This window comes from Prinia subflava, chromosome 4 (assembly GCF_021018805.1).
Source record: "Prinia subflava isolate CZ2003 ecotype Zambia chromosome 4, Cam_Psub_1.2, whole genome shotgun sequence".
NCBI lineage: Eukaryota > Metazoa > Chordata > Aves > Passeriformes > Cisticolidae > Prinia > Prinia subflava.
This window is the reverse complement of record NC_086250.1, coordinates 5,398,005-5,423,735: the sequence shown is the minus strand read 5'-3', so window position 1 is coordinate 5,423,735 and position 25,731 is coordinate 5,398,005. Positions and strand designations below refer to the sequence as shown.

General features: G+C 42.8%; 1 protein-coding gene across 21 annotated transcripts in view; it reads right to left on the bottom strand.

Annotated features, from left to right (window-relative positions):
- Positions 1-25,731, bottom strand: part of SOX5 (SRY-box transcription factor 5) — a 600,060-nt gene that overhangs the window by 278,575 nt on the left and 295,754 nt on the right. For 3 of the 21 annotated variants that reach the window (XM_063395230.1, XM_063395236.1, XM_063395239.1), the window contains exons 1-2: positions 4,757-4,942; positions 4,138-4,235 (exon numbers count right to left, since the gene is read on the bottom strand). The exons of 8 other annotated variants lie outside the window; for them this stretch is intronic. In XM_063395230.1, the coding sequence (XP_063251300.1) occupies positions 4,138-4,235; positions 4,757-4,765 (107 nt within the window). In that variant the 5' untranslated portion in view covers positions 4,766-4,942. Of the gene's footprint in view, positions 1-4,137; positions 4,236-4,756; positions 4,944-4,986; positions 6,000-25,731 lie in introns of those variants that run through there. 10 more of the 21 variants (XM_063395238.1, XM_063395240.1, XM_063395234.1 and 7 more) reach the window with 7 other exon arrangements.

The window sequence follows — 25,731 nt, the reverse complement described above, 5'->3', positions numbered from 1 at the left end:
AGGACATCATTCTGAGCAAGCCAACTAATAGAAAGGTATTATTCCTTCTCCAAAATTCTCAGCAAATGCAGCAGAATAAAGCTTTTAGGGTAACTTTAGCTAAGAAAAGCACTTAGGAATACGCAAAGTTTCCTTTTAAGAAAATGACTTCTCCATTTGACAGTGTTGGTACAACCCCAAAATAAATTCAGTGGGAGTCTGAAATGACTCGTGCAGTGCAGCAGTAAAGCAGCTAAGTATATTTTTTCCCTCCCAGCAGAGGCTTGCTTTACATCCTTGAGCCTCTCCTTTCTAAAAGCTGTTCACTAGAACAGAGAGCGTTCCGAGAGCACTGCAAATGTTGAACTTGTTCCACTGTCCCCATCCCCACGACTCCCATCTGAGCCTTTTGTCTTTTCCAGCTCTGCCTTTTCTCCGTACAGAGGCACTAACCCACCCTTCCTTCTTCTACAAGCACTGCATACCACTTCACCTTCAACTGGCATGTTAAAAATAAAAATGAAAAAAAAAAGTAAAGGAAATAAATGAAAAAGAGAAAGGATGTCACTCTGTCTGGATGCCTAGCATAGCCTCTCTCTCAGTCTACAGAGAAATGTAAATATGCGGTAATTAATTTGGGTTTAAGAACATTCCATACACTAGGGATATTGTTAAGCAGTCACTTTATCTATTTTTCATTAATCAGATTTTATTAAGACATTAAAACTTTATGTTGGGCATTTCTGAGTTTTTACCATTCTGTAAATTTCCCAGCTGTCCGCGATGGTTCTGCCTGCATTGTCTCTACCTCACCCTCAGTGGAGTAAACTTTCTTTCTATTGTGGCCAGGCTTGTTATACTTAAGTATAATGACCCAACTTAAAAAAGAAAAAAAGAAAAAAAAAAGAAAAAAAAAGAGAGAGAGAGAGAAAAATCAAACAACAAAAGACTTATTCTTTTCAAGTCCTTTCGAGCCAATTCAGGGTGCCACAGGCGCTCACACAGTTCATCCCAGAAGTTACCCTTTCCCTGTAACACTGGAGTGGATTCCAGTTATAAGATCTCCCTACAGTGTTGCTGCAAACATCATCCCCCTCACCGTACGCATTCTGATGCTCCCCTCAATCAAGCAGCTGAACAACCACAAACAGAAATAAAGGCGTGCAGGGAACTTCTCAGGAAAGGACGAAAATCCTCACAATTTTGGCACGGTAATTAATTATACATGTTAATTCACAAAACCTACTGCAATTTACCCGTGATGCTGAATGAATTAATGAGTGTTTATTTGTCTGATACTGAGGATCATTTTCATTCTAAGTGTGTACCGTAAATCCCCCCTGCTAATGGCCACAGACACGGAAGAGAAGTCCCCTGAATTCAGCTCTGGGGTGACTGAAAGTTTCTCAAGTGTTTGCAGTTTGCTGAGATACACTGAAACATCACAGGAAAGGCAACGGGAAAGAGGAACAACCTCCTGAGAGACATACAGATGCTCTGAGACCTGAACTGCAAACAACTTTGCCTGACAAATCTTCATCTCCTTGTCATTTGCTATTCAAGTTTAAAAACGTAGAGTGGAAGAGGGATAATAGTAACAGAACTGAGGTGGGACGCGCAGACAGGACGAGCTGGACCCCGAGCGACTGCAGAAGCGTGCTCCAAGAACTGTGCTGACTGAGAATCCAAGGAAAGAACCTGCCACAAACATCCGAAAAACAATGATCTGTGCATCGTGCACACAGACACACACACGCCAACTCCGCAGGCATTCGTGGGTCTGGGGATCTCTGTGCAGGAGAAAGCGTGTCCTCGTGGCTGTTTCCTCACAAACACACACGCATTACATGGACAGTGGCTGGGTCTGTGTATGTGTGTGTAACTATAGTCAAACACACACAATGTAAACAAATGGTAATGATTAACAACCACACCGGGCTGTATCCCCAATTTCAACTGCAGAGGGAAAACAGTTCAAAAATTTTTTTTTCAAAAAAAAAAATTGCGTGTCCTGAGGTTCGTTTTTATTGCTGCCCATTTCTACTGCTTGCTATTATCTGCATGGCAAAAGGAGAGCAGCGTATTGATTATTTAACTAGAATGTTTACAAGAGCAAAGCTGGGATCTCTGAAAATGAAACGTATGCCTAGGGGCAAAAAAAATAAGAAGAGAGTAGAGAAGCTCATTCTAAGGATGATGGTTGCCCCAAATGACTTGTTTATATATAAAATTTATATAAATATCTATATTTATAATGCAGAGAGACTTCAGCTAAAAAAAAAAAGTCCCCCAGCAGGAAAATGAAAGGACTTCATTCTGCTTCAGAGAGTTTACAAGCATTGTGTTCATCACAAAGTTCAAAGAATAATCAAAATTGCTTGCTTATAAATTTCTGTGTATAAACTTAGTGAAGCACATGAAATACTTGAATCCATCAATCACATGAAAAAGACAAATACGTGATCATGATGCCAGATCAAATTTGGCATCAGAAACAGTACCAGTTTCCTCAGGTAGTTGAACGAAGTTAATACAGGGCACGTGAACAACACCAATTTTGTTCTATTATTGTAATGCTAACAAACCAAAGGAAAACGACAAGTATCCCAAGTCTGGAAAATTAATTGCATTAAAGACAACCTTGGAGTAGAGCAACCAAGCCAATTTCACTTTCTAGCAAGGAAGCATTCCAGTTTCGGAACAAGAATTGAAAGCGTTAAAGTAGTTCTTTTCTGCCTTTCCAAATTTTAATTTTCTCCGATCTTTTAATTCAAGTGTTCTTCCCTGTCCTTCCTTTGCATGCGTGTTCCTCAGCCCACTTAAAATGTTTTTATCTTGCCTTCTTTTCTATGCCTTTACTATCAAATTCAGTAGGTTTGAACGATGAACAGCTTGACTTAGCATATTTTTAACCAGCTGGTCTAGCACCTAGCTTGTATTGCATAGTCAGATACAACCAAATGTTTATACAGGAGGTAGCTTTCACGAAGATGAGAGAGAGAAACCTCAGTAACGCGCATCCTGGCATTCTCTCATTTACTGCTTAGAAATGAAAGTTTGGATTGTTTACTGCAGCCGCACAAGGGGCTATTAATAACCCTTAAAAAAGGAGCCGGAGGGGAGGGATGCGAGCCCATCAATGGACGTAGGTACAAGCGCCTGAGAACACGCTTCCAAACATCTCAGCAGAACCAGCTCATAGGAAATAAGGACTAAACTCTCGGAGGTCATAAGCCATCACCAGTGACAGCAAAAACTTAATTCCAAGCAGGCAAGGCTCCTGTTTCGGGCAGGGGGAGACGGGCACATCTACGTCATACCCAAAGCCCGCTCGTCATCCCCAGACCCCGCTCTTGACACTCCGCGACAGAGGCGACGGCCAAAACTTGGTGGAAAGAGTTTCACTTTTTTCCTTTCTTTTTCTGTTTGTGGTTTTCTGCTGTGGGTTTTTTTTTTTTCCCCTCTCTCCTCAAGCAGAAAGATGTTCTCCTGACGGAGGGCTGCGATGTTAACTTGCCTAAAAATAATAGCTCCTGCTAGATCAACAAAAGGTCATGTGCTCGGCAGAGCGCCTTCCCAAGTTTGACGGGAGCCTGAGGTTGGAAGTTGAACCCCGCGCCCGGGCATCCTCTGACCGCTTTCCGGGGAGTCCCCGGGCAGCAGCGGGCAGGCTCTGCCCGGGAAGGCGGCTCGGCCGGGCTAGGGGAGGGTGCGCAGCAGCCGGGCACGGCACGGCAGCCTCCGCGGCCCCGGAACAAAGCTGCGCGCCGCCCGGGGGCTCGGCGGAGCCCGCCAGCCCGGTCACTGACACGGCGCTGGGGAAGGCGAGGCGGCGCGGGGGCAGCTCCTGGCCGGGGGCAGCTCCAGCCCGGGGGCAGCTCCAGCCCGGGGGCAGCGCACCTCCCCGGCCTCCCGCCGCCCAGCGCCGGAGTTGCGCGCCCATCCCCGCGGGTCCGTGCGCCCGCTGCCCATCCGCGCACACGCGCGCGAACAGGCGTGCTCGGAGAAATTAAAAAAAAAAAAAAAAAGAATAATAATGATAAAATAATAATACAGTAGCAAACAAAACACGAAACAGAATTAAAAAAAAAAAGGGGGGGGGGGAAGAGACACCCCCCACACACATACACACACCCCCGCCCCGACAACTCGACTCACCTTTCAAACTCCTGAGGTAAATCAGGGTCAGTTAGCATGCTGGAAAAGCACAATTTCCCTTTGTCACAGCAGCCACCTATGGTCGCCTCCAACTGAACCTGTCAAGTGAGTCCAAACCTTCTAAACCGATTGATTTTCTCTCTCGCTCGCTCTCTCCCTCCCTCCCTCTCCCTCCCTCCCTCCCGGCTCGCTCGCTCTGAGCGAGGGCTCCTTGACCAGTCTCTTAAAGGGGCAGCGCGCTCGCAGCAGGATGAGCGCGCAGCTCCCCCCGCCGCGCTGCGCGACCTCCGGGGGCCTGTCCTTTCCTTTTAATTCTGCTCGCCCGCCGCCGCCAAACGGGAAAAGTCAACTCCTTCAATGTCCTGAAAAAACGTGGAGGGGTGGAGGGGATAAGGGGGTGGGCGGCGGAGGGGGGGGTGTGGGGAGGAGGGGAAAAATAAACCCCACAAAAAGCAGTCCGACAATCCACCTAAACCGGCAAACCAGGAGCAAATCCCCTGCGCTAAGGAAGATCAGTGGAGAAAGAAGATAAAACAAGAGCAGACTGATTAAATTGAAACAGTTATCAACTCCCGGAGTTGAAATGGGGGAGAAGAGATTAAACACATAAAAATGTTACCAAAGGCATTTGTGCTCCGGAGAATTTTCATTTCTTTCCCCCCACCCTTCCCGGTCTCTCGCTTTCGCTCTCCCTCTCTCTCTTTGGGTAGGGGAAAAAAAAAAAACCACCAAAAAAAACCCACCCCGCACAACAATCAGGCATTGTTCTGAGGGAAGAAAAGCAACTTTGACAGATTGAAATATAGCAGAGGCCCCTTCAAGGAAACCTGTAAACAACTTGTCACTCACTCTGTCGGTCTCACTGTTAGCTCTTGCTTTCCACAAAGTGCTGCGAACCGTCCTGGCAACAAACCCAAAGTTTCCTCAGCTCCAAACTCCATCAAACAGCCCCGTTGTGTGCAAGGGAAAAGGTAGCCACATGCCAAAACAGCGGGCGCGCACACGAACGCACACACACGGATGTTCAAACAACAACAAAAATAAACTTTCCGTTCATCTGTTAGGGCTTTTCTCGTTTTCTATTTAATCACACCCCCTCTTTTTTTTTTTTTTTTTCTTTTTCTTTTTTTTCCCCCCACTCTCCGGGCGAGCACTGGCAGTCCCTCGGTCGCGGCTCCCTCTCATTACAACCCCTGATAACAAGGTGGACGACGCGCGGCTCGCAGAGCCCCTCGGCTGGCTGGCGGAGCGCAGCCTCCGCCGCACTTCCAATCATCCAGATAAAAATCTGGCAGGCGAGGAAGGCAAGCAGGTATCGGGCCCCGGACACGCGGGGATGGAAGCGCCGGCAGCCCCCGCATCCCGCCCCGGGATCAGCCGCATCCCTGCGGGCTCCGGAGGGAAGGGCTGCTCCCGAGCCCGCCCCAGCGGGGAGAGGGGGCAGCGGCCGGGAGAACGCCGCGGGGAAATTCCCGTCCGAGCCGCGGGGATTAGCCGGGGGCTGCTCTGCAAGCGGAGCGCACAATGCCTCAACAGTGTGCGCGGCCCGTGGCCGGCCTGGCACTGAACTCGCAGCAAGGGGCGGGAGGGGAAAGGAAAGGAAAAAAAAAAGAGAGAGAGAGAGAAAAAAATTGGGCTCCCTGTTCTTTCACACACACGTGCATACACACCCACACAGGACCACGTATCTATGCCCCATTCTTTCCAGTTCGCCTGCCCTAATTTTTTTCTCTCTTCCTCCTCCTTTTAATCTGCAGCTGGACGACATTAAGGGCCTTTAAAACCCACGTGGTTTTGACCCCACAACAGTTCGATTAGGTCCATTGCCACCCCTCTCATCCCCGCCTCCCAGTGGCACGGAGACAGCAAGTTTACTTTTTGAAATACATACACAGACATGAACGGAGCATCCCTAAAACTTCCAACATTTTCATGCCCACTATCTTAAGAAAAACGCCAAAAGAGAAAAGCTTATTATTTATAATATCCAACAGCCTGATTTGCTGCTTTTCACTCTCGGTGCATGTGTTACAAACCAGCAGGCTCGTGTAGAGGCCAGTCAGCCCAGTGCTGCTACGAGGGCATTAATGAAGGCACCGCCAGCTGCCAGTCCGGGCTGCTGGCTCTGCTTAGGAGGCGCGAACCCACTCGCCCCTTGCGCGCATCCTCGCCCGGATCCGCGGGGCGCAGCGCCCGGGGCGCGGGGATGGCACCTGCGGGGGGACCCCCGGGGATGGGCACCTGCGGGGGGACCCCCGGGGATGGCACCTACCGGGGGGACCCCCCAAGGCAGCCCCATCCCGCCCACAAGCTGCCAGCTCCTGGCATGAGGGGGATCTGATGGCTCCTGACTGCGGGGCAGGGTAAACCAGCCTCCTCCGGTCCCCCCAGCAGATGATGTTTTCAGCAGAGGTCCATTCAAACCTGTTAATGTGTACAAGGGTCTCTTTCCATTTGTTTTTTTGGTAGCTGTCCCTTTTAGGACGGCCATGGAGTAGACTTTGAAAAGGCAGCAGATGATTAAAAAGAACAACTCCAAATACTTCCTCTTTCATCTGAGGGTCTCAAACCATGTTAAGTCTCACATTACTCCTCTGCAGGTAATAAATATAATTAGGGCCGATTCCAAAACTTTATTTGTATTGAAAAGTATCTCACTCTGCAGGGGCTCCATTCAAATCAGCAAATCTCTGTGTGGAGTAGGAGGCTACTTAGTAAGAGAATTTGGCCTCAGATAAGGAAACTGAGATGCAGGCAGGCTTAGTAGCTTGCCCAAGTTGACACAGTTAGTCAACTCCAGCAAAAGGACGAAAAACAAAGACCCCACATGCCTCGCAGTCAACGACAGCCCTTATGCTGCTGAAACATATATATATATATGGATATTTGAGCTTTTTTCCCCCAGACTTTTTTTACTTTTACTGTTTTGTTTGAAACATGCTTCGTTTCTGTATTCACATTCTGCAGGGCCCCTCTTCCTGGTGTTTCATTTTCCCCCTGATGCAGCCCTGCCCATCCACAAATGCTGTCCCTTCTGTCCCAGCTCTGGCCTTCCCTGTGGCCTTGGGAGAAGTTTACAGAGTGAAGCTACCCAGAAGCCACATCTGGAGTGAGATGAGGACCACCTTTTATTGAAAGAAGTATAAAAATCTCAACCATTTGGGTAGAACAGGAGTACCATATTTTGACTGCACATTAGCTCCATTCAGCTCTAATCTCATATTCTTTTACCAACTCATCTCTACTCCACAACTGCCCTTCTTCTTTCTGTCCTTCCTTTATCTGTTCACATGTATTTACCCCTTTCCCATATCATTTCCTATCTGAGCTTTTTCAGGACTGCAATCCTGAATTATTTGGTATTATTCCTAGCACACTGGGGCTCCTGGTTTGCTGGCTCTCAGCTAGTATGATTATAAACCAAAGCAATCACCATCAACATCAGGAATTACAGAAGAAGACCTGGGCTAGACTAAGAAGAAGCAAAAAGAACCATGTTAAAAGGAGGAAAAAAAAGAAAAATAAAAGTGTGGGAGAGAAAACTAAGATAACTGAGCAAAAGGGAGAGCTGAGAAAGGGAGAGGAAATGGAAGTAAGGAAGGAAATAGAGATCTCTCCCCTGAATGGTTCTGACATGAACTCTTCTTTTACTTAACCTAAGCTCACAATTACTCTTACCCCAATAAATTTTGTGCTCAGGTGCCTTATTCCCCATTCCCTTCATTTTATTTTTCCTGCAACTACTGAGCTCACCCTCCCAGATGACTGGGGGGAAACAGAGTAGTGTCCAAACAGAAGGAAAAAAACTTACTGTTGCTGTTGTAGTAATATTGTATTACAATATCCTTGTACTATACTGGATTATGTGGATTATATATATATATATATATTACTGGAATATAGACAGTTAAGTAGAGACTTTCTGATAAAATTATTTTCTCATAATAAGTTCAACTGCAATTGCAAGGTGGAGAAAAGGCAAGTTAAGTGGTTTGAGGGAATCTTGAAACCCTTCTAAAAACCATTTAGTATTAACTTTTAGTTTGCCTTTTAGAAATTGCCAGGACACGTCACAAAGTCTGTTAGCATATCAGAAAGTGGAAAAACTGAGAAATTCGGATAAACAACCACTGAGAAAGAAGAAAATTTACACAACATGCAACTGTCCAGTTTTTAATGTAAGAAATTTTATCTTGTTCTGAAACTTTGACTGTTAATAGGAAGTTCTGGTGCCCTTTTTACTGTGGTCGTAGCTACAAAGCTCACTCACAACCTTCAGCATCCACATTTAATGCTCTCAAATTTTTCTTCTCAAACTGAGAATTCAGATACAAGTTCAAATATCTTTAACTGATGAGAAAAATTAAGACCCCCTTACTACTCTCCTAGCATTTCAGTGACTCCTATATTTCTTTTGCTTTGCTTCCTTTAAGGGGTGCCCAAAACAAAAAGAAAACAAAAAGTCCCAATAAAGCTCTGATTTTCATTTGGATGAGGGGACACTACTGCAATCATAAACTCCTATAAGAATTTTTTTTTTTTTTTGCAATTGTGGTTCTCCAGTTCAAGAGGTAAACTAAAAAATCATTTATGTCCCCAGCAATACTATAACTCTGGAATACTGCACAGGCAGAATCCTCAAGTCTTAAGACAAGTATATTGGAAGAAGGAAAATCTTAAAGGAAACATTATTTTTTTTTTTAATCCTTAAATGATATCACTTCAGTTTAGTGCTTTTAGAAGATACTGCAATCCTTTAAGCAAAGGAAGTTCTGGGGGAAAAAAAAAAAGCTTTTCAGGTTTTGTTATTTCCACTGTAGGTTTTAATAATAGAGACCTATGAAGTCCAAGGCAATGTAAGATGTTCCACGGAACGCTTTACTGGAAAATTCTCACACAAAATATGCAAAACTCTGAAGATCCTAAATGGGTTTTCTTTTTTAGGCACACACTCAAAACAACTGCAGCATTAAGAATGAATCTGTAAGACTTCTAAGAAAGGGTTTTTGCAGCACACTATGGGAGAGTGGAGGGAGAATAGAGCGGGGTTGATGCATTTATTATGAAAAATATCTTGCAAATAATGAGTGCTTACTTCAGAGCATGGAAATGTTTAGCTACAATGCAGTTTGGATCATATGCTTAGGAACAGATTTTTCCTTCCAGTGTGCATGCCTAGCTGCCATTTCCATTAATGGGAATTAAGTACATGTGTCAAGAGGAGAAGTTAACTCTTAGAAATAAAACTAATGTATGCCTTTTTTAAAGAATGTAAATGCCACATCAGGCATGTTCAGTGTTGGCAAAACTGAATGCTGAATATAGTATAGCAAAATCTGAGAAGGAGAAGGCGGTCTGGAGGACTGAAATTTCTGTGCTATTTAGAGTTTTTCAATTTACTGCATTTCTTCAAGGAAAAGTAAAACCATCTCATTTGTAAGTGGGAAGCCCTCATTTATCAGTTATTCACTTGCACTTTTAGCAAGGCCCTACCATCTGCAACCTTCCCTGTGGAAAAGGACTGATGCTACCCCTTAAAAAGAAATCTGAACCTTCATCTAAATTCAAACTTCCCTGAATATTACAATAAAGTCCCTATTTATTTTTTTTAAAGGAGGTTGAAACTCACTCTTTTATCCTGTCCACTCTGAATCAGCCAGGGTAAAGGAATCTCAACATTAATAAATTTTCAATCTATAATATAAGCAGGGATTTTTAGAAATTAAAATAGTACATGCAAACACATTTAAAATTAAATTACATATCTATTTTAGCAATAAGTAACTTTTAATTGTAAAACCAAGAAATATTAGTGAGATGGCACAATCCTGGTTTTGTGTCTTGTGTTGGTCTTTCAATCTCCCAACCCTCTCTATTTTGGGGGTTAATACTGTTTTATTATTTCTGTATACTTTCAGCTAAAAGTCTCTTTAGTGTTTATCTTAGTATCTTTGGTCTGCACAGAAAAAAAGAAATTAAACAACCCAGGACCATTAAAAAAAAAAAGTCATAAAAACAGAGAGCACACCCATGGATAGGAACGGTGATTGAAATTATTTAAGAAGATAACTGGATTTCAAATTTACAGTTCCTCATTAAGGTTCTGAACAGTTCAGTGTTACTAAAATAGGACTTATTGCTCTGAGTTTTGTTTTTTTTTTTTAATGTTCTTTTTTCAGTGTAGTTATCTGGCATGGAACATCCTGGCTGATGCCCACAGCCTCACCTGAGGCCAGTGTCCCTGCTCTGCCTCCCTGCTGTCACAGGGATGGCTCCTTTGAGTGACAGGGCTGTTTCCTCTCAGTGCCCAGCCAACCTTCAGCCTCTCCAATGACAATTCCAGCCAGGATGTTCTCCCTCAGTGTCATTCCAATGACTGCTGTGATCGTGGGAATGCCTGCCACAATGCACACACCAAAGACCCCAATGCATTCACACAGAACTGAGTCCCAGCAAAGGGAAATTACTCCCTTTTCCCCTGGTGCTTGTGCAGAAATCAAAGCTTAACATAAGCTTCTGAGGCAGAGCATCCTAAAAACCACAACTTGTATCTATTTTTAAGGGTAGGTAACAATTGTCGAGCGTGATTCCAAGTGCACTGAAATGGAGAACTTCCTGCTTGACCCATCGGGCCTTCCTTCATGGCTCTCACAATTCTTACCCCACCACATTCTCATCACTCCCACAATAACAATTCTGTCTCTTTTTCTGACCCGCTGAACAAGGTTAGTCATGGCATTTTGTCTCTGTGTTTCTAATCTCACTTCTTTTTCCACTCCACTCTGCCCTAACTTGTACACCAAGGACACTGGGTGTAAAACAAACAGGTTGGCTTCCCCTCATCATCCACCAGAAGTGCCAAGGGTGTTTTGGAATAGCCCACGCCACCCAGTCCTGTGTGTTTGGTGAAGGCATTCCAGCCTTCCTCTTGTGGTCATGAGGTTTGCCCTGGTGTTTGCCATCCCAGCTCTCCACGCCCACACATCCACTGGCTGTCTGCTTTCCTCACTAGATGTGGTTTTCTTGCAGGGCCATTACAGCCCTTGGTGACACTTTTAGCACAGAGCTGCAGCCACCCTGAGCTAACCAGGCTGAACTCTTTGCAGGTGTGCATGACTCAAACAGAGTTTAATTCATGGCTGCCCTCCATTTTATATGCTTCACTGGATTACGAAAAGTAGCAATATAAGGTTCTTTCAAATAATATTACCATTTGCTATTCACTTTTTACTGGAGGAGCAGTGAAGAAATAGGTCTTTTGTAAGAAATATCCTCTGTCTGAAGCAGTTTACAGTCTTGACTGCAATTGCAATTAGACAAAGAACACAAAAAGAGGTAACATTCCTACATTCTGTAAACCCTTTTCCTATTCTATTCTCTTTTAGTCTGTATAATCATAAGGACTCACACGTGTAACTGCTATCTAGAAAACGTTTCATAAATAGAAATACCGAAATGTCAAATTCAGAACAAATTTGGAAATATATTCCTTTCTAGTATGCCATGCATGAGATCCCTACATTATCTACACAGTCTTTGATAAGATTAATACAAATCAGTGTTTATTAAATGCAGTCTATTGATATTTAGCTTGTTATACGAGTTACTGTGAAGATTAAACTCTAAATTAAGCAGTGATTCTAATGACATTAAGTGCAAGGGAAGGAGATATGAAACACGTTGCCATCTCACACCTTAAACAGTGAACAGCAGTCAGTGAGTATGTAGAGCTACATCTCATTTATAAAGTTACAAAAGCATACATAACCCTTAATTTATTTTAACGGCGCTCTGATGAAGTTTTATAAGTGATTTTCCACTTCTGAGTAAAAGCAAAAATCTAAACTCCTACTTTCAGCACACAGACTTCAATTCAGGCACAATTACAGAGAAATAAATACGTAAGTATGGTATAAAGCAGACCAATGGCTTGTTATTGCTATTTCTATGGAGGCTTAACTCTTGCTCCTCATCTCTCATTACATGGGACAGCTAGAGCCTAGAAACATTGCCAGGGTAGAATGCTAAAGGCCCCTGGGAACGCTTCTGTGCCTTGTGCAGGGAAAAACTGAGAAAATACTGCCACAGAGTTCTGAAGCATAAATATGGGAAAATCAGAATATCTGGGGACACTCTTCAAAAGCCCTAAAGCAACCCAGGTACAGGGCTGACTACTTTCTAGTACCAATTAGCTTGTAAGACAGATCTTCAACAGTTGCCATTGAGGTATATTCAGAATATAAAAGAATCAGAAAGGTGATATAAAAAAAAATAAAAACACAGAAAAAAATAAAAGACCACTGGACTGAGACAAACAGACATTCAATAAGACAAAAATACAAAGGAGTTTCTCAGGAATGTTTATCAAAGAAAATTTATGTCATAAATTTTCCTCTGCCTGGAGAAGATCCAGAGCTGAGTGTCTCTTCTCTTGCCATGTAACATTGTACCGAATCCAGACTGCACATTTGGTCACCCACTTTTTGCTTTCAATAACATTTTCTATTTCTAATGTGGCTTTTGTTTTGTTGTACAAAGTTCAATTTCTCTTTCTTTTCGATGCATTTTCTTTTTGTCATTATTTCAGAATTGTGTTAAAGTAATTAGTGACATGATGCCAAGGACTGAACTACACAAGCAACGTAAATATTTTGATTCACCGAGAATGCAGCTCATAATTTACAAAGTGCCTGACCCCATCCAATAAATAAAACAAAATAAATTAGACAACTTCTGAATGTTAACAGTCTGAGCCATACAGAGAAAAACATCAAAACGCAGAAACAGTGCAATGTCACCACATCAGATATAAAATAGTCTTTTGACACTTTTTCAACAAATGAAATCACATTTGTACCTACCTTTTTAACATTTGCCCCCACAAAATGAGTCCTGCCAACCATTTCTGCTGGTATTTGCGTGTGGCTACTGCCCTTTCTTGAGAGCAATGTGGTTCAAAATGTGAGCAGGGATTTCACAGGGGAGAATGTCACAGGTGAAACTTGTCTGCTTAAGGAAGCCTGAGCTAGCAATAGAATGGCAGCAGGTGTTTCCAGAAGTGCAAATTGGGTGGAAAATAAAAGGAGGAGGAGACAGCTCCTGTTTTCTTCTTCAGTTTTTGTTTGTGGTGGTTTTTGGTTTGTTTGTGGTTTCTTTGGGTTGTTTTTTTTTCTAAACTGGCCTCGACTTTTTCATATATTTTACAACTTGCCATAAATTTTTCAGAAGGGTCCCAATACTGTAGTCAAAGTTAAAACCTGCTGTATGCAGCCAGGACAGGCATTTGGCACAAAAGCAACCATACAGAACTTTGTGCCTATAATCTCTAAAAAGATCACAGCTTTCAGGCTGATTTGTGGGCCATGACACACAGGGCCACAAAAAACATGACATTGCCAGGATCTGTGTTTCATTGCATGAAAAAAAAATGTACATCACTTAATAAAAGCAATTTTTTTCCTATGTTAGTTTGAAAAATCACCACTGAATTTAAGTGAGGACTCTGCCTCAGTCACAAAGTACAGCCTGCATCAAAGTAAGAGTCAGGTCTCCATTATATTATCTTCTAGATATTTCAAACAAGGTGGGCCCAGACTGGACAAGTGTTCTATAATGAGGGGGGAAACTTATTCCTGTCCCTCATCTCCTGCTGAATGCTTTAACTGCTTTACTACTTCATACAAGTATATAAATCCAAATATACGTTACTTCTGAGCCAAAAGTAAATTACAAGTTACATAAAAGACTGTTTCCTATTTTGTGTGTTTGCATTTGACTGACTTGTTCTTATCATAACTGAAACAATAAAAAGTAACTGATCTCCCTTTCTTTTATTTAATAAACTTGTATTTTTATTATTTATCTTTTCTCTAAAAAATCTCGTAGGTTTTTCCTCATACACAAGTCAGTCTAGTCAAGCACCTTGTGAAGGTCTTTTTCAAAAACTGCCATTGAAATCTAATGATTGTATTTTATTATTTGTTGACAAGCTCAAGCAATTATCTTTATAAATACTTTTTTCTCTACAAAAGCTGTGCTGATGGATAGCTATTGTACCACAATACTCATCTATATGTCTCCTAATTTTATTTTTTATTACCATTTCAACCAATTTATCAAGTAAGGAAAGAAAAGTCATTAGACTAATTCTCAGCATCAATTCTACTGCTCAATTAAAGAGAAGCAGAAAAATGGCTTTCTCCAACCTTACAGGTTAGAAGCCAATATTAAAAGGAAAGAATACATATTAAGTTATCAGCCCTATTTGAGCTCATCATCAATTTCCAGTCTCCCATTTTGATATATCCAACTGCTCTGCTGCTCTTCATTTGATGAGTTTAGCATCTGCTTTTCCTTCTTTTTTTTCTTTGACGGTGGCCAGTCCTTAATGTTGCAAAAGAATGGCTACAGGTTAGATTTCTCTCTTAAGTCTTATACAGTTGAATATACTAGGAAATATTCTGGTTTTTCAGCAAACCTGTTACCCTTTTAACCTACTGTTCTGTATTACAATAGCAAGGAAAAAACCCTTAACTCTTACTCTGTGTTACAGTTCAGAGGGAAAAAATAATTACAAATGTGACATGGACAGCCTTTCAGAAAACACCTGAATTTATTCCATGTAACTTCAATACATCCCAAGACATTATGCTTGTTTTGGATGGGCTTTTCCCACCATTTCTAGCTAGCAATAATCCTGTTGTCCTCCACTTTTAAGCCACACTTAGACTGCAGACAATTCCTATTTGTCATGATGTATTTCATATAGTATTTGTGGTCATTTTCTGAAAAATGTGACCATACCCCTTGCACTTAGGCGTTTATTCATGTGCAACCACAGAAGTATCATTGCTTTCTCAGAGAAGGAAGCATTCAAAGAAATTCATTTTTCAATTTGGGTATTGAGATATATTTCAAACATCAAAAAAAGAAAAAGAAAAACAAAAACAAAACCCAAACAACCCAAGCCTAACAAAAATAATGAAAAAGATTTTTAAAAGTGCCTTTATGGATATAAAGGATCTATAAAGCCGTCACTAGGTGGGTCCATAGCAATGGATTAGACTTTGAGAGATGTTACACACAGAACATTGATGATTAAAACAGATGCAATATAGACTAAGAGAGAAGGTGGAAATGGGAAAGTTAAATGGGAAAAGTTCTTTCCTCCAGCTGCAGAGGCACCAGGCCTGGAAACCAAGGGGCTGAGGAGCTGTACTGTGCACTGCTGCCCATCCTTTAGAAGAGTTAAGAAGAGAACAACTCATATAACAGCAGAAGTTATTCATGTTCTCTGGTAAGCAGGTCCAGGTGCTCCCATGAAAGTTCTCCTTTCCCTAAGAAAAGAAGGTTAAGGACAAAGGAAGGTATTTTTTCAGACCCAAATCTCTGCACCTTCAAGGTGAAGGAGGAACGTTCCTTACTCATCCTAGAAAATATTTATTTGGGACAATGAGTGGAAAGGAAAGTGTCATTTCTTAATTTGCTTTCCTTGCAAACTGCTGTAAGAGTAAGGTGTTGATTCCAGGCAGAAAACCCTTTATTTTTGGTCTGGTCACATTTATTCAGGTTTAGTCACACTTCAGCCAAGAGGAAACAGCCTCAATGTGGCCACCATGACAGCAAGGAAGGAATAACAGGTATTTTCTCATTTCTGCTAGGCAGAAGCTCCTATCAGAACACATAGATGATGAAAAACGTGGGTGGATTATTCGGTTCCAGCTGGCTCCACATCACACAGTAAGGAAATGCCACGATCTTTGACAGGTTCATATTAGCAAAAATCAAGCAAAAGACTATGGGAAAGCTTCCCATTCCATTATCAAATAATTTGGGGGAGGGAGAAGGATGGGAGACTAACAGTTTTTCTTTCTAAGCTCTCAGGAAATGTCTATTTTTATGACCCTTTTAGTGTTGAAAGCATTGTCTGAAATAAAGACTAATCTCAAAGGATGTGAAAGCAAACCTATCAGACTGCTCAGAAAATGTAAAGCAGGAAGAAATGATCCATTTTCATCTGGTGGAGCTGCTGCCCAGCAGGTCTAACTCAATGACTGCAGAGAGGTGGCAGGGCCTGGAGCCCACCCCCAGGACTCCCTCCACCTCCTCAGGACCCCATTTCAGCCCTGGGGCCATCAGCCCTTGTCCCAGGGATGCTGCAGCATGGCCACAGCCCTGCCAGCCCTGCCCCACACCCTGGCCCTGTGGATGTGCCCATGCCTGGGGCTGGAGCTGCCCTGCTCCTGCCCAGCCAGCCTGGGGGAGCCCCCACAGCCCCAGGCCCTGCTGGCACCCTGACAGTGAGCTCTTCTTCATCACCCACCCAAACAAAGCCTACCCAACACCCTCCAATACCTACAGCAAATAAAAGTCAACATCAGGAGCCCCTTCCTTAGGGAGATGAGAGGGGGAACACTCATCCATGAGCACACTCCCAGTGACACACATAAGCTGTCTATACACTGCATGAGGTGTCTTAGACATTATACAGTCTGATCTGTGGGAGGAAGCTTATTAAAGAGCGTGGGGACAGAATTTAAATACTCCCCCCACTGGTGTTTGAATTCACTGCTGCCAGGAGACTGCTCCTTGTCTTTGGACCACACAATTCAAGCCTATCCTGTCCCTCTGGACCTTATTAGGCTGCTGCTTTTAGGAGAAGGAAAGGGATCACCTTGTTCCTTGCCAGAGGGGGAAGGAGGGAGGGCAGTGCCCACGGCTCTCCACGCCCCACACCCCAAAGAGTCCCATGGCCAGTGAGGACACCCAGGGAATGGAGAAGCTGGGGCCAGCCCTCCTCTGCCTGAAGCTCATGCCTTGCTGTTCCCAAAGGTTTATTCCAACCACCAGGTACTAAAGCTGCCACTACTGACCAAAAGTCTCTCTGGAAATTTGAGTGGCACAATGACAATCTACCAGCACTGCAAGTAAAACACACAACTGAGAAGATGGCCCTCCAGTTTCCACACTCTCTCCCATGGCCTGTTCCTTCATTTTACATGAAAACGATCATAGATGAAGCATTAAAATTGTTTCATTATCTAATTCATTAAGCTAGAAGAGAAATATCTTTCTGCAGCCAAATTACTCCTTCATTCTTTCTGGCCAGTTTGACCAATTTCATTAAAAACATGACAGATCTCAGCCAGCCCCAGCCTCCCCTTCATTCTGGTGGTTGGGCCACTCTCCTCAAAGGTGGGAAACACAATCTTATCCCCTTGTGGCAGGAGGAGAGACTAACCCCCCTCCCAGAGCAGCACTTCATTTGTGGATCCAGAGAGATCTTTGAGGGAGATAAGTGCTACGCTGTTCATTTTAACCAAGAGAGAAGCGCTTCTGAGTGCACTTTGAGTTAAGGATCTCTCACAATTGGGAAGTTTCAGCACAATCAGGGCAGACAGAAGCTAAGAGGAGGTTTTTGGGATCACAAGATTTCATTTAGGCACTTAGGCTCTGTCACTGTTCACATTAAACACTTGCAGATCTGAGCCTGAGTGCAGCTCCAGTTAAAGGGAACAAGATATTCCCTGTGTAAAGAGAAGTGGCTGGAATAAAACTCCCTGACAGGAAACAGGCTGGAAACACATGTAAACTCCAGAGTCTGAATCTGGTAATCTCTTGGAATTACTCTCTTTGATTCTGAAAAATATAAAGGTGTGTTACACCTTTAGTATCTGCTCAAAACCCCTCAAAATGTTCAAGGAGCTGCAAACGTTAAGTTTTGTTAAGTTTTACTGTCAAACCACACCAGGATATGTGCAGGACTCATCACAGGGCTCTTGCAGTACAGTTAAATAACACACTCAGCCAAGACAACATAAGACAGCAGCACTAGGAGCGTGAACTAAGCACTGTGGGATTATCAGGGTTCTCTCTCAAAAAACACTTCAAAGACACTTGATGATTTCTGAACAATTGTGGCTACATAATAAACACTCTTTGATTTCAACATGCATCACCAAAAAATACATATCATGTCATATTTGAATAGAGAAAACATCACTGAGATAAAGATGACCAGCCTAATAATTCAAACAGGTCACCACAGGGTAGGAATCCCCCAATTTACAATGCCAGTGTTGGTCCAGCTCCTTTCAGATCCCTAAGGTCTTGTCAACCCCAGCACTAAGCATCCCAATCCTAAAAAAAAAGCCAGTAGTTATTTTATGGGGCTTCCAAGACTAGTTAATTTTTTTACAGCACTTTGAGAATAGAGAATAGTGTGTAAGTGCACAGGATTGCTACACAAAAGAACTCACCAATGGACCTTTGGTGAAACTGTTGTTTCAACAGCCACAATTTCTCTCCTTGAGAGGTTATTTTCTTTGAGTCACTGTTAGTATCTTATTGACTTCTCTAATACGTAGCAAGGAATGTTGAAAACAAGAGAGAAGTTCAGACTGGAGAGGATTTCAGTGGGACTATGTTCTGCACCTTCCTCTGATGTCCTCTCACCAATCATCTGCTACCAAAATGGCAGAGATGGTGCAAGGGATGGAATACTGCTTTCTGGATGACCTGGAAATGTCGTGAACATTCATTTGAGAAAAAAAAAAAAAAAATCAAGGTTTGCTCATACTTAGTTTGCTTTCTTGGGGATTTATGGCTGTTTTGAAAAGATGAGGCTCACAGTGGTGGCCACTGTAGCTGAGATGTTCTTTGGTGTGGTACCTGGACTTTGGTCAACAGAGAATTTTGCTTTATATGCATGTCCAATATCCAAGATCTTGAGTAATGTTAATAAACCAGAAAATCCATTTGTTGCAGATCTGATAGATTTCATGTCAATAACAGGGCAAACAAGCCTCTTATCTTGTATTGGGTACTCTTTGCTTGCAATTAAACCTGGAAAGAGAAAAGCAAGGAAGAAGGCAAAAAGACCAATAAAACTCAGAACTTTTTAAGTTCTTCAAAATGGTTCTGTTCAAGCAGCAGATCAAAGCATAGACTGGTTCTTATTTTATCCTGAGTTGGCTTATCCATCCACCATAAGGACTTCTTTAATTCCTGTAAAACAACTGTGTGTTCAGGAGAGTGTCTATTCTGAAAACGTTTCTATTCATAAAAATTGTATTGCTGAATTCTAGCTCTCCAGTATGTTTGCAACTCAATGTGAGATTTACTGGCTGACAGATAAAAGATGTCTTTTTCAAGCACCAGTCCTGAACACTCAGTGAGGGATCATAAAATCAATCTGGTTACCTAGTGGCTCACTCAGCAACAATAGGCAGAGACAATTTGTTCACTGTCAACACGTGGACAACTCCATTGCCTCGGCTGCCTTCAGAGGAGGAGCCACGTTCAGATGCCCACTCCTGATGCAGGCAATAAAGGGGGCCCCATCCCACTGTTCTCTGAGTCTGGAGCAGGGGTCGGCAACCTTCCAACAGGGATGTGCCAGATTGCAATTTTCTTTCCCAAATTAGAGTTTAAGAATGCTGGCAGGAACTTTGCAGGAGCCAACAGACGCTGCCTCTCAAAGAGGCGACATGCTGCCAATCAGCTGATTGGCACTGCCGTGCCTCTGTGTGAGGCAGGGGCTCTGGGCTCCTGGGGAATCAGGATCTCAGTAGGAGCTGATGCTTCTCTGAGATGCCTCCTGCACTGACTTTCCTGTGTGCCATTCCAAAATCCGACCCATTGACTCCATCAGTGGGCAGCTCCTGGCTTCTACCCTGAAAAATCTGTCCAGAATTCAAAGCCATATCCCAGCTTGGGCACTGATTCTACCACGGAGGGAAAGGACCAAAGGAAAATAGCATTTAACATTCCCAGGAACTTGCAAAGTCATAGGAAATACAAACTTCCTCAGTTGTGCCAGTTTATTTTTAACTCTTGAATTTCTGTCTAGAAGCATGTGGGCAACTCCAGTGCTTGAACATACACGTCAGAGAAAAGAAACTTAAAATATCACATATGCCTTTGCACTTGCTACCAATTCACATACCTCTTTCACTTTCAGGAGCAGACAAACCTTTTCAATTAGTCAGAGAGTAAATACACATAAATACAACACAGTGGTTAGGGCAGAACAGATAATGGAAAGCAACTGCACATTTTAAAATTAAAGATGCTTGAGAAAACAAACAGTAATTTTCTGAGGCTTTTGGCAAGGCAGTTTTCTGAGCTTAACTGAGACATAAAAACTACCATCGCTACTCTTTCATTCAAAAACCTGTAAAAGGGGAGCAGAGTCATCCCACCTCTTTCAGATCTTTGCTGAGGAGCTGTCATGTTTTGAAGGCTTACAAACCGTGCGTGCAACCAGCGAAACGACGCAAGCCTGGAAAACTCTGCTCTCCTCAGCTTTACACTTCCAGCCAAACTGAGCAGCTGACAGAGCTGCCACCAGGTCCTCTTTGGGGTATTTAAGAGCAGGGCTGCCTATTTCCCCTCTTCCTATTTCCTTTTCCATGCAGGCTGCAGTTGACACTCCTCTAAGAATAGCGGCGGCTCCAAGTTCTGTGCCACTGGCGCTGCTTCCCTGGCTTTTGCTCAGTAAATAGTTCAATTCTGCTGAGCTGGCAGCAGCTGAGGTGGTTAGTGATATATTGTCCCTGCATTAAACCCAGTGTCACCTGGCAGCATGATTGACTGGGGCCTGGATCTTGGCAGAGCAGTGTTTTGCAGTTAGTTTGGCATTTCTTTATTAAGTTCAGGTTAGATTCACTTAAGGAGTGTGCTTGCCAGCTATGCCACGTTTTCAGCTTTATATCCATCATGATGATAAATGGTCTATTTACAAAGATATTCATAATTAAATTCTTACCTTCTTTTCCCAGCCCAACATAAAACACACCTATCATGGTGTGAACCAAGCCAAATTCCATTAGAAACATTTTCAGACATCAGCATAGGATCCTTCCCTACTCTGCTTGAATCCTGAACTTTCTAAAGATGAGTGCCTATTTTTAGGGATTGACATAGTTAAAAGAATGACAAATTATACAACAACACCCTTCACTTCCTTCCCTTCTTTCCTTTACCCCCCACTCTCCTTTCGTTGCCCCTGTATTCCTGCAATTCAGTGAGCCATCTAGGAATATATGAAATTTTGAGCACCTGCCTCTTTACCTATGCAATTATCAGAACAGAACTGTTGTAATGGCAGTGCCTAGGAACCTCAGCCACCAGTGGATAGTAGCTGCTACTATGAAAAATCATAGCTCCTGCCCCAGGCATTTGGCAAGTTATGAAACAAGAGGCAGCACTTAGACCGTGGCAGTATGGAAGTAATGAAATACATTTTCTCAAGATTATTATGCAGTGGTCTCACAGAGACCTAACAAGTTATTTTAGATATTAAGACAAACCATCAGTCCGGCCTGAGTTTCAACAATTTCATCCACCTCTTTGTCAAGCTTTGCAGACAGTATCCTGGTTTATTGCTTGGGAATGGCTCAACTGTACCATTTCACCTCCTGCAGGGATGGACTTCTGTGCAGGGCTGTCACTGCTGCTCTGAAAGCTCAGAGTGCAGGCTGGGAGACACAGCTGTGCCGTGAAGCAGTTATGAAGTAAAGAAGTTATTAATCCCTACAAGCATATAAATCACTGTGCCCAAATGCAGTACAGTTTCTCTAGTATATTTTACTCCTCCCCTGAAATATCAATTTCTCTTGCTCAACCTCCCTTATGATATCTATACATTTTTTTCCCCTGAAGCACCTGGGGAGGACAGATTCTAAAAAATGCCTTAAAATGTAACTGGACAATCACTTTGTAGCATTCAAAACTGCTTGTAGAAGTAGTGATTAAGCACATTTTAAAATTCTGGATGAACCTCCCCGTGCCTAAATAATTTAGACACTGACCCATCATGCTAAAAACTTTGCTCCAAAATTCCTCCTCTCCCCATACACAGCTCAGTGCTCTGTGACAATAAACCCTTTCTTCCCGGGCTAAATCTGGTAGCAGCTAAGTTTTCCCTTTAAGTATTTAATTAATCTTATTGCCAAAGTATTCTCCTTGAAGCCTTGATAAAGAGCCACTCAGCACTCAGAATTAAAATTTATGGGAAGGGAAGCTGGGATGGGATCTGTCTCACCTAATATTACACATCTTCAGCATAGCTGTTAAGATCAGATCTAGGCTCCATTCATAGTTAGCAGAGAGAAGTGGGATCTCACAGGACAGAATTAATTTGACACCTCCTAAATAACTTCTAAAGGATTTCGTGAGTTGCATCTTTGCTTTGACCAGAAAGAAAGAAGAGGTAACTCATTTTGCCACAGCCTCCACTTTAAAGGCAGCTGAGGTTAGGTGAGATGGATTGCACCACCGTGTCTGGAGGTTAAAACAGGATATTGATAGTCCAGCTCTATGAATTCTTTCCTTCCTGTCACTGACTCTGAACATAACCACCAGCAAACCATTTAACTTCTCAATGTTTCAGTTTATATATCTATAAAAAAGGTATATTATAGTGCTATTACATTCTAGATACGCTGCAGAGTCATAGCAAGGCAAAAGTAGCTCTTGAAAGTGTGCTGAGAACCTCAGAGGGAATATATTAAGTATGTGCAAACCATATTAAAGAGGCTACTAAAGAATGGGGGGAAACAACTGACAAGACTCGGAGCAAGAAATAAAAGAGATTAAATTCCACTGGCTGCACATAAATGTTGTGAATAGTCTATCTTACAAATGTTTAGCATGTTACACATGCTCAGGAGAGCTAATATTTCAAGGTGGATTTTCTCCACACCATGAGGGAAACGAAGAACTTGGTTAAATTCTCATCTGGAGTTAAGGAGCATATTCCAGCCAGGAGAGTTGATTGTGCCACTAAGCCTGGCAACACCATAAACGAAGCTCTTGTTGCAGGGTGCTAATCTTCCCAGAATTCTTATTAAAAATGGATGACTGCATGTGCTTCCAAACAGCCGGGACAGCAGGTTTTTATTTATTAATCCCATGAGCATTGCTCCCGGTGCATTTCTGCAAGCTTTCCATAAAAATGAAAAAAATTGTGACTCAAGGTGGCCATTTCCACGGAATTTTTTTCCCACCTAAGAAAGTCTAAAGGAGGGACATGTTTAACTTGTTGGTCAGGACAACACAGTAAATTTTGGTTCTGTATTTGGCACTCTCCTGGCCTGTGTCTGGGAGCAAATAGTTAATGTTCCACATGCAGCCAGAGGTGCTGTAAAGGAGGGAGGAATTGAGCACCCGAGGTGATTATAGCTGAAAACATGACTCTAATGTAGGGAAATAATTCATATTTAAATAATTGATTATTATCTACAAAGTTATCATTATAATCATGTTTATAATGAATGCATGTTTTACCAATTTGAAATAACTAAGTATTCTAATCTTAGCAAGCTTAAAGAAAGTCTGTTAATGAGATAAGAATATTTTCCTTTCTGCATATGCATTAACTGCTCTTTTTTTCACTTCAGAAAAGATGCTTGCAAATGGATTACTCTGGGATGTGTTCTTGCCAATTCACCAGTGGAATGCAGGTCGTACCAGGAAATACACTGCTGGGAAAAATCCAGGTTTTAAATTGTGCCTGCTTCTTCCAGTTGATATGGCATTTCCCTTCAGTTCCATGTTCTCTTCAGTTCTATATTCCATCAACGGCTGAGCTAAATCACACTCCTGAGTATCTGGGAAGCACTTTCAACTCAAGGCTGTGAGACACAAAACATCCTCTTTTTTAGTGGGAATGGATGATGCTCTTGTAGGAGCACATCCTTTGAGTTTCCTCAGCTGTTATTTCTCATTCCTTCCAGGCAGAGAACCTCCTATTTCAAATGAAACCTGTACTATAAGTATCAAAACCAGTCAATTAGAATTACCAGTCAATTATAGTCAATTAGAAACCCATGTTAGGTGCTAACTTCCACCAAAGTTAGTAGGATTTAGGAATTCAAACCATCCTTGAACCCCATGTAATTCCAAACACTTTGCCCTTGCACTATCTCAGGTTGTTCCCAGCCCCATCCAACCTGACCTTGGACACTTCCAGGGATGGGGCAGCCACAGCTTCTCTGGGCAGCTGTGCCAGGGCCTCACCACCCTCACAGGGAAGAATTTCCTCCTATCCAATCTAAACCTGTAGCTCTGCTAGCCAGAAGCCATTCCCCTTGGTCCTTTCACTACAGGCCCTTGCAAAATGTCCCTCTCTGGATTTCTTGTAGCCCCTTTAGGGTCTCCCTGGAGCCTTCCACTGCCAGTGAACAGCCCCAGCTCTCTCAGCCTGTCCCACTGGAGAGGTGGTCTCAGTCCTGGGATCAGATTAGTTGCTCTTCTCTGGACTTGCTCCAGCATACCTACATCCTTCTTATTTTGGATGTAATCTTAAATCTCCTTAAGGATTGGGCATTTAGTCTAATATAATGAATGGCAAAGGTATTTTACTTTGAAACCAACTGGCAAATGCAGTCACTGGAGAATATCCTGCTTATTTTACAAACAAAGCCTCGCATCTCCCACATTTTACAGAGGGTTGGTGAATCACTGATGGCCCACTTCAGGTGATCAGCTTTGACACGAGGCAGGTTCCTTCCTCGTGTGCAAACCTCACAGCTTTGATCAGCAGATGGATTCAAATTCAACATTTCTGTTCTGGAAAGATGAAAGACTGGCAACAGGTACTTTGCTGGTTGTGTATTCAGGACCTCTTCATCTGCTTCCCTAATAGTGCATGGAATTGTTCCTCTTTGGGCCATGATAGCAAAAGGCACTGGCTCTTCCCATTCCAGATCAAAAGGAGAGCATTGTGATACAAAGATCCCACTTTAGGCTACTACTTGTCCAATTAGATGGACTGTGATGGATTTTCTCTTGTGTAATTTGAAGAATTCAGTGATAGGAATGAGCAGAATTTTGAAGCATTTAAAAACTGGCTGAAAATACTTTCTTTGCTGAGTTTTGCAAGATATTCATGATTTAAAGGACCATCTTTTTTGCCACATGGCAAAACACTGATTACCAGCAATGGGAAAAGAACAAGCCTTACAGTTACAGTACAGCCATTGTTAAGAGACAAGTTACCCTGGTAATCATAACCAGCATTTGATATTCCAGTTAATGCTATTGAACATCCTTTCTGCAGAAGTTTGTAAACTGGAACAGCACTTCTACCTTTCCTAGTAGCATTGCAGCTCCTTTGTGTGTTTTAGCTCAAAGGAGGAACCTGGACTAAACTTATATTTGTCAAAATACCAGGTTACATGTCGCATACGTGATTGCGTGTTTGCACAAGAGAGAAATGGAAAAGCAATGGGAAGTAATTTCCAGTACCACAGCCATCCTGCTTTTCCTTGTGTCCTCCCTCCCTTATTTTATGAGCTCCTGCAAAGGGGAAGTGTGGGAACAGGTCTTCTCAAGAAGCAGAGCTGTAATGGGGTTCAGAAATACCAGAAGCAGAACAAAAGCCCTGGAGCCTTCTGAACAACGTGCAGTCTCTGTGGGCTCTCACCCCCCTGGAATGATTATTTTAACAGCATCCAAAAGGGCAGTGCATGTCCTGCTCTGAGCTCCAGGAGCAGGGATTGTGCCTTTGCCTCCACGGCGAGCAGATGGAGCAGCAGTACCTCCAGTGAGGTCTGTGGAGACAAAGAGGAGACATGCACCAGACATGTC